The sequence below is a fragment of the Rhea americana genome, unplaced genomic scaffold (genome assembly GCF_003343005.1).
Source record: "Rhea americana isolate MKP2758 unplaced genomic scaffold, rheAme1 scaffold_5, whole genome shotgun sequence".
Taxonomy (NCBI): Eukaryota; Metazoa; Chordata; class Aves; order Rheiformes; family Rheidae; genus Rhea; species Rhea americana.
In genome coordinates this window covers 1571651-1581235 of record NW_028186645.1, presented here as the reverse complement: position 1 = coordinate 1581235, position 9585 = coordinate 1571651, and the positions used below count along the sequence as shown (strand labels likewise).

The 9585-nt window shown below is 37.4% G+C and overlaps 1 protein-coding gene across 1 annotated transcript in view; it reads left to right on the top strand.

Annotated features, from left to right (window-relative positions):
* Positions 1-7740: 7740 nt before the first annotated feature.
* The window catches only part of PPP2R5C (protein phosphatase 2 regulatory subunit B'gamma), a 53149-nt gene continuing 51304 nt past the window's right edge, over positions 7741-9585 (top strand). Inside the window, exon 1 of the mRNA XM_085317438.1 lies at positions 7741-7948. Within this exon, the coding sequence (XP_085173564.1) occupies positions 7855-7948 (94 nt within the window). The 5' untranslated portion in view covers positions 7741-7854. The remainder of the gene's footprint in view (positions 7949-9585) is intronic.

The following is a 9585-nucleotide window of genomic DNA, read 5'->3' as shown; positions in this document are numbered from 1 at the left end:
TTAAAACCCACCCTATTAAAAATACTCATCAGATTTTAGAATTTTAGTAATGCTTTGGAGGTTGACTTTTTCTTTGGCATGGCACAGTCTCTCTAGATTATGTAGTTCTAGTCTACTTCTTGTCCATTATGTAGATTTGGTTTATATGCTACAAGGGATTTTTGACAGTATGAACAAGTGAGCATGCTTATATTTGTATGAATTATTTTGCAAAGCTATGCTTATTTCAGTAAACTATTAAGTGTAGTGTTTGGAAAGAGCTGTTATACAGAGTGAGCTTTTTAAGTATGTGGTTGGAATCCCTATGCTATGTAAGAATGTTGCAGTAAGGATGCTTAAATACAATATTAAGATTTTCTGATTGGGATATAAGGTTTTATACATTGTAAAACACAACTGTTTCAGAAATCTAACTAATTTGCAAGGAATAATTCACTGAAGGATAGTGTTCTCTTTCAGCACTAGAATAACACATTTAAAAAAAAAGTCAGTGCTCCTTGATATTGTTCTGAAATGCTGCAGAATTTCACAACCAACATGCGTCAGTCATACATATGTAAATTTGGGCATGATTCACATATATGCTTTTTGTAAGCATTAATGTATTTGCTTTTTCCAAGCTAGATATAAATCTCTTTATAGCCTTATAGATAGCTCCTGTAATATCAAAGTATTGAGGGGTTTTTTTTGTTTTGTTTTTTTGTTTTGWTTTTAGGTGAAGGTGAACATTGCTGTAGGTAGTCTTAAAGATGGTGTTTATAGTTCAGTTTTAATTTTCAAATATAGTTCCTAATTTGTTTACAGAACTACTACTTATTTCTCAGAGTTGGGTTTCTGATCTTGAAAATGTGGATATGGTTTTCTTATGAAAGCATATATTAAGGTAGGAAGAAATGTATTGAGTTAACAGATGGGCCACCTAAACTTTTCAGTAGTGAGACATAGAGAGTATGGAATATTGTGCYGTTTTTTTGGTGTAGAATTTCATGTATTTCATGGTGGTGTTTCATTTTTTTATCAACTCTGGTTTGCACGTTCTAGAGAAGATGTGTGTTTCTTGCTTAGTTTTTTTTATGTTGAAATCATGCTTTAAGTCATAGCTATTAAAAAAAATAGTAATAATGTGACAGGTCATAAGGATGCTGTTTTTCTGAGCACATTCCATGTAGTGTATGTGCAGTTTCTTTCTTTTTCAACCAGAGACTGTAGAGTTGTGCCAAATTCTGAGTCTGTTTTGTGCAAGAGGATAACTTTAGGATGGTGTCTCAACTTGTCTGCTTTTGATACAGGACTTTGATAGAGAGAAAAATATTATTAAAGCTTTCCAAATGTTTTAAAGTCATAAATAGCTGTGTAGGAGATGGCTCAGTTTTCATCCTCTGTACAAACTTAGTCTGATAGATGAAGATTGCAGAAAAGGTGCTTCCAGTTTAAGATTTTGATAGTTCAAAAAACAATCAGACCAAATACTTGTTGATAAAAGTGCTGTAACCACGAGGAAGGAGGAGAAGCAGGAATTTCTAGAGAGATCAGAAACAGAAGACCTGTGTAGTACTCTCAACCAAARAGTACAGATAGCCAAGCAAAACTTGTGGTGAAGGTAAATAAGCTGAACAGCATACTTAGAAATAAGCTCAAAATGTATTTTTCTCTGCGCTACAAGGTAATTCAACCACATATGTTTAGATTGATATGAGTTTGTGGAAAATGTAAGTTCACATTCAAACAAATGGTGTTACCTGTTCATTTAAAATTACTATCCATTTTCTTGAAATGAAGGAGATTCAATTACGTATCTCCAGTGAGTCTATGGGAATAGTAGAGAGAAAAGACTTTCTATGAGGGGCACTTTTCTCCTAAACTATTGAGATTGGAGATCTCAATGTTTAATGGCACCTTTGTCATAGAAACCTTCTCCTGTCGGTTATAAATTAGGGAGAGAACAAAAGTACAGTCCTTAAGCYATTCTTGTTTAATTGCAGTTCTTATGTGCGTGCTTAGTAATTAAGAAATCTTGTTCAGTTGCAAGGTGGTAGYGTTGCTGTTTAGCTAGAAGAATTTTATGCAAAGTAAGATGGTAGATTATCTTTATGGTAGCATTATCSAGTTTAATTTGTCCTAAAATGTAGTGCATTTAAATGCAAAACATTGAGGCAAAACAAGTTAATTCTCATGCAAATCATCGATGAATACAGTTTTGTGGAACAGTTGATATTTTTCTCCCTTGTATGTGAACCATATTGGACTAACTCGGTATGCTAAGTGATATTTTTCTGGTCCTGGCTGCATTCATGTTTTGATAGCGTTTTTGGCAGCCCTGATTTTGTAATGAATTTGTTGAAACAAAAAGATACATAAGGGAAGACACTGCAAGAGCTCTTTCTCTCCTACATCAGCATCATTAGGTATCAGTAAGTGTATATATTGTATCATGTAAAAGAACCGTGGAGATTTTTTTTGTCATTTTATTTAGTAACTTCATGTTTTTGAACTTTGATCTTTAAAACTTTATCTTAGTGTTGTATAAACAGGCATTGCTGTATTTAAATTTCCTTTAAATGTCTAGCTAAATTATTGAAATAAATTTGTTGTAGAATGGCATAATACAAAAGCTGGCAGTTGTGTGGTGTACGTACTGGAAAGCATGCTCTATCAAATCATTTAATATTAAAATATTTTAGCAATTATCTATTCTGAGTTATTTTGTAACACATTAAAGATTAAGAAATATGACACTTTGAGGCTGAATAACCACCAAAAAAGTAGGCAAGAGAAATATTTTTCTTGAAATGTGTGTGAATTTCTTTAGCTAGCTTTACATGAAGTCATAGGTTTGGATAAATGAGCCATTTTTCATTTCAACTGTCCTATCAAACACCTACTCATTAGTCAGCAGCTGAAAGTGTTAGAAGAATGCTCTACATCTGTCACTGGCAGCATTTCCTACCAAACTTGTTTCTACTGAGGCTTGGATACAATCCATAAAAATAGGCTTTATAATGCAGTATTGCTTATTTTCTAGGTTCTAACCTGAACAGACATTCAGAGTTTAGATCTCTTTTAAAATACGTTGTTACTGTGCCCTTATTTACAAAGAGAATGGTTCRTTCCTTTGCATAGGTCTTTATCATCATCAGACCTAGACATTTTTGTCATTGCACTACACTTCTCCTTTCATAAAACCTCTACTAATCARACATTGAAAGCACTGTTTATACATTTAAAAACAAGTGAGTATTTGTAGGATAACTAATGTGCTCTCAGATTTTTTTTCTTAAATGTAAATTTTTGTGCTTCATTTTTTTGCGGATGACTTGTGTGACCTATGTAATAAGGCAATTGTTTGCTAATTCTATTTTTAATCACTATATTATAGTAAATGCTATCAAATTTTCAACATGTGAGATACAGTACTGTCTTTCTCCATGCTGCTTCTACATGCTTCTTAGGAAGTCTTTTGTGGGGGAGTGGGGGRTAATCCATACCTGTTTTATCTGTCTGGGTAGGGATTGTTTGTTTGTTTTTAATCTGCGTATTTATTTGGATAGTTAGGCATTAACGTGGAGTTTGCAGCCTCAGTTTCCTTGAAGAGCATTTTGTTGTACATTGTCCTTTTGGCTCGAGTCAGAATTTTGTATGAGAARTGTAGTAGTCTTCCTGTCACTGTAGTTTCTCCTTTAGGGTGTATAGTATCCATAGTGACATTTCACCTCTAAAGCATAGTGACTTACTATCCTTGAGTTACCTTCTGAACYATTTGGTCAGGCTTGTGAAGAAACCCTAATTTTTTTCACTCTTATGTCATCCATGAAAATGATAATGCTTTTCTTAGGCTGTAATTTTATTTTTTTAAGTTGTTCCTACCAGTAAATATTAGTTATGTTCATTCCCATCCCTTTTCTGTGTGATTGGTGAACTAGAAAACAGAGCTGATCTGGCTCAAACTAATCTATTTCCTTTTTATTTTAACTCCAATCAGTCTCCAAATATGATTCAAGCGTGTATCTGTACAAGCCCTTGTACTGGCTCAAGGGTACAAGGATTTCAGACGGTTAGACACGTATGGCTCGGTGGTGGCGTTGCAGTGCTAGCTGATATGGCTTAGTTCAGCTTACACTGCCATCAAACAGAGTCTAGGTTAACAGAAAACCAACCCGATGAAAAAAGTCAGGGCCTTTCTGTTGCGTTAGTGGACTCTAAAACGGCTCTGCCGCAGGGCTGACCACTGGAGAAGATGGGAGCAAAATAGAGCAGATGGGAATGCAGGAATAGGACTGAAGCAGTCTGCATCTGCTCTGGCTTATGTTGCTGAGGAATAGCAGCTTCAGTAGCGATGGATTTATGCCTTTAGTTACCCTTAGTGTTCGGACTAGAAAAACCAACCAAGCAACCCTCACTCGTTCTGAGAGGTAAACGACTTTGTCCAAGGGGTCCTCATGTAAACAGAGATCCATTTGAGTTTAACTACCTTCTATTTTCCTGACTCTGTCACTACTAGTTACTTAGTACATTTTTGATTCTCTTGCGACAGAAGTGTCTTCACGCATTTATTCAAGCACCCTCTTATGCCTCCCACTGTTATTCATTAGCGCCATTCCACTGGCCCTGTTTCCTTTCCCTCCCCATTAGTAAATCAGTTCCTAACTACTTTTTCTTTATAATCTTTTTCCCAAATGATGTTTCTCAAAATAATTCCACTTCAGTAAATAATTTCCTTTGGTGGCACATCAAATCTTCTAAGGCTGAAACAAAGGGAGGCTATACAAAGCTAGCTAGCTAGCAGAATGTTCTCTTCATCTATCAAATGGTAAGAAGATACCAGATTCTGTAAGAGGAAGGTCTTGTAAACATTCAAGTTCTGTAACTTCATTAGTATTCCATAAGAAACAAGCAGGAATATACTCAATTACGACTCTTTAAGCCAGTTTTGCGGTAATTTACTAAATATTGGCCTTTGATGTCATGGAGTCCTCCTACAAAGAGGAAGAAGTGTGAATAGGATGTGGATTATTTCACAAGACAAAACTTACCTGAATGTGACTTAGTGCTCCCCCAGTACTACTGCTTGCACAGTGAAGAACTCTGTGTGTGTGTGTGTGTGTGTGTGTGTATGTGTGTGTGTGTTGAGGGGGGAGGAAAGAGGTGATGTCTTAAACCATCGTTGACATTTTGCAAATGAACGTGTGACTACTCGAGCCATGCTTTATCATGCAAAAAAATAGGAAACAGCACTGTAGCTAAAGCAGTGTTCCCTGTTTGCTCTGTTGTGTTCCAGTGCAGTAGTTAAGTTTTGTGCCATTGTACTAGCAGTCTTCCGTACCTGTTTTAATCTTTTCAGGGAGTCTCAAAGAGACAGAAGCAGCAGTTGAGCATTAAAGGAAAGATGCAAGCGGAGAGGAGGGGAGAATGTTACAGAGCAGCTGCCTTTTAAAGATGTGGTTACTAGATAAACTAGAATTTGAAACCAAATTTTTTTCATCACACTGAGGTTTATCRTAATAGAACAATTTAATTTTTACTTTAGATGTGGAATAGAAACTGGATGTATTTTTAAAAAATATTCACTKTATGAAAATAGTGTGTGTGTRTATAAAAAAAAATATTAAAACTGAAATGAACTGCTTCTTTCATCCATCAAGATCTTGTAGAGCATTTTAAAATCTACTTTTGTTAAAAGGCCTGTCTGTGATGGTCTTACTTTTGTAAGACTAAAACTTTGTAACTGCCAAATACTAGATACAAAATAATAATACTGGTTTTAAAGTTACTTTTGAGAATTTCKTTAAATAAACCTCTCATGTTTTACCTAGAGTGGAAGGACAAGTGACTTGAATCTTTGATGCTCTCTACTTAAAGGTTTTAAAAAGGCATCAGCAGCTCATCTAGTCCATTTTGTTATGCTCGGAAGTGGACCACATACATTTATGTCATTCCTGATGTTTGTCCTGCAGTTTTTTAAAATTACTGGATGGATAGTTTGCAGTATTTTGTTTCACTGTGCTTATTTTGAGATGGTGTTGTTTAGTATTTGAATCTTCCTTGCTGTAGAAGGGATTTATTGTCCGTAGTGAATAGAGAAAAGCTAATTCCCCTCCTCTTCATATTTACTGCTTAAAATACTTAGATACCCTCAGTGTAGTCCTCTGTACCCCTAAAAGCAGGTTGTGGGGTCTCTCTGTTTTCCAAACAAATGGCATTCCAAATAAAGGATATTGTTTGTCTCTTTCTCCCCCTCCCCCCCCCCCCCCCCCCCAAAAAAAAAAAAATCTAGATTGGCATCCTTGGGGCTTTCTCGCTAGGTTTACATCCTTCTTGAACTGTGACATCCRAAAGGTACTACTTCAAATCAGACCTGGTCAACAAATCTAAGGAATTTCACCATGTGTCCAGTGGGTGCTCTTAAACATCCCAGTTCATCTTTTCCCTTCATCCAATTCAGTAATATTCAGTGTAACTCTAACACACCTGTGACTTAGTATCACTAGTGTGCTGCCATTTCCCAGCTAGGTACGCATATGCCTAGTTATTTGTTTGTGCTCCAAATATACATAAGCAAATTATGTAATTTAAAAGTCTTTCTGATGCTCACCTTTCTTGAAGATATGAATTAGGACAGTGTCATTAGATTAAGTAATTTAAATCTTTAAAGGTGACATTTTGATGCAAATAGTATTTAGGGGGAAGCACAAATGCGGAGACGGTACAGGAGTAACATTGCCAGTTTCTCTGAACATCGCTCCCAGAGGTGCAGTATGTAGAAGAGGCAATGATCTTTCCAAACAGCTGTTAGTAAGCAGACATGTTCAAATCTCTCATGATAAACAAAATGTTCCCTACAGTTCTGAATGCCTTAAATAACTCCAGTAAAAGGTTTGAAAGTTGTTGTTTTGCAACTTTTTTTTTTTTTTTGTATTTCTGGGATTATGCAGCAAAAACAGTCTTTTGTATGCTTGTATACAGTGATATATTGGTTCTTAGTGCCGCAATACTTTGTTCTTTATCTGTAACATTTTAAAATAAAAAATTATTATTGAACTTTTTAAAAGGAAAAACTTGTTTTGCAACATCTGATTTTAACATTAGATTAAACCTATGACAGCTCTATTTTAGCTTGAATTATTATTAGGAGTTTCAAAGTATCAAACTTGACCTTTCCCATGTGGAAATATGTGACTTGCTAATACGTGTTTGCTTGTGAATTCGTGTGTGTGTGTGTATGCATACATACCCGTATATACATGTGACATTCAAAAGTTAAACTGTGCTTCACGCTGACTTTAATATTTCTTCTAAAGACTCTTTTTTTTAAGATGACCTGCCTCTTAAWTTGGCCTTCGAAACTTAACGTTGTAGGAGATGTTAATGCAAGTGTGTTTTCACTGTGAAGTTGGCCTCTTACTTGGTGATTTTTGGCAATTCTGTTAAAAGAAACGTGCAGCTTTGCTCTTTTCAGGAAAAGATGCGTGCACCGGCGCTAGCAGGTGTGCCCCGAACGTTCTTGGGGGCTAAAGAGCGACTGTAAAATCACCTTGATTAAATTAAAAAAAAAAAGAATACAACAGGTCACCTCCCGTGGCAGCTGCGGCGGAGGCGCGGCGCGGCGCGGCACGGCACGGCGGAGGCGCGGCGCGGCGCGCAGTGACAGCCCCGCGGCGGGCGCTCCTCATTTGCAGCTTCCTCGGTGTCATTTGAAGTGGCGGGCGGCAGCCAATGGGGCCGCCGCTGCCCGCTGACATCACGCACCAGCCCGTTCCCTCCAGCTGCAGAGCGCTTCAGTTTCTGTCTTTTTTTAAACTAAAATGGAGGCTGGGTCCTTGCCTTAAGGAGTACGTTGCCTTTCCTGCCGAAGCCTAGATGTTGACATGTAACAGAGCTGGCAGCAGGATGGTGGTTGATGCGGCCAGTTCCAACGGGCCCTTCCAGCCCGTGGCCCTCCTGCACATTCGAGGTGAGTCGCCGCGGTGGGCTGCAGCGCGCCCGCCCGCCCGCCCGCCCGCCCGCCCGGTAAATGGCTATTGTGATCCTCGGGGACGCGGCGCAGGAAGCCCCGGCGCGCAGAACCCGCCTCGTTTTGTTACAGGCTCCAAAACTGGGGAGTGTAGCAGCTAGTTTGCTGTTAAATGCGATTTGGAAGATTTGCGGATTTATAGAGGCATTACATAGTTAAAAGCAGGTTTTGCTGCTTTCTGCTGTAACTCTCCCATCCCCCTTTCAAGCTGTGCTGATGTCAAAGGATGTGAAGTCACTACCCCAGAAAGGTATTGAGTGGGGGGAGGGAAGGCCTGAGTTGTCGGTGTGCTGTTTCCATAGAATAAGGGCAAACGTTTGGTGCGCTTCAGAGCTTATTTGTGGGTGAACGATTTAGCTGGAGCTCCTTTAAACCCACTGCAGAGGATTCTGAAAGAATTGAGGGGAGGAGGAGATGTGACGTTTATTATGAAAATATCCTTTATGTATTCAGAAGGCATTTCCTAGGAGAGATGCGGTTCTGCTTTAACAAGCAAGTGATGTGACTATTGGCTTGTGCAGTTTTGAATATTAGATTTCTTAATGGAATATGTTCTCCTGGATTTAGAGAATTAGTGCATTGCAAATTTACACTTTATGTAGTTCATTAGGAAAATATGTATTTGTACAATACTTTGACATAATACTATGAGCATGTTCATCCTCAGCTTTCTATTTTTGCAGTTAGTAAAAATCTAGCATTGCTGTGGGAGTGAGTTTTGTTTTGTTTTTTTATCTTTAAAAGGATAAAGAAGTTTAATAACCAACCAAAGCATTTATTTTTAAATATCTTTCTTGCACTGGTTTTGTTTTAGAACTTTCTATGAAACCAAAATGTGCATTAGATGAGATCAGCACACCTTAAACAGTGGCATTCATATGCAAGAAAGCCAGCTGACACTGTTCTTGATTACCTTTGTGTCTCCACTTTCATTGACATAAGCTATGTGTTCACAATGAAAAGAATGGTGTTTTAAAGTAATATTTTGTGCATTGAAAATACCTTGCTTTGTAAATTTTGAAAAAAAAAGACTGTTCAGAGGCTTGCCTTTTAAGCAGTAGCACTGGTCTTGAGTGTATAAGAAATTATTTCCCTCTACCTTGTAGAAGAGCAGTATCCTCATCTAGCTGAAGTGGGACTGGATGTATTCTAGAAGACTCTAATTTTGATCTGCGTGGGGAGGTGGGGGGATGTGATAAAATTTGCTGGAGTTACAATAAGGAGTCTGCTTGTTGTCAAGGGAATATAAACGTAACTGCCTGAACTGTAGACAGGCCTTAGCTTTTACCTCTGAGCAGATCATGCCAAATTACGTTATTTCTCTGATATGCTGCCATTTAAAAGGGTAGAAACATTGTCTTTTAGRTCTAAAGTCGGTTTTAGATAAAACAAATGAAGGTTGGAAGAATTACAAAGTGGTATAATGATGATCTTTAATAATGCTTTGTTTTAATATGAGAATAAATTCACTGAATGAAACTTGTAATCCCTGTTGTGCAAATCGAATCTATAATTTTAGAAATAATGCTTTTTAATAAACTATATTGAATTTTACTTTTTTTAAGCCCTAAATTTTT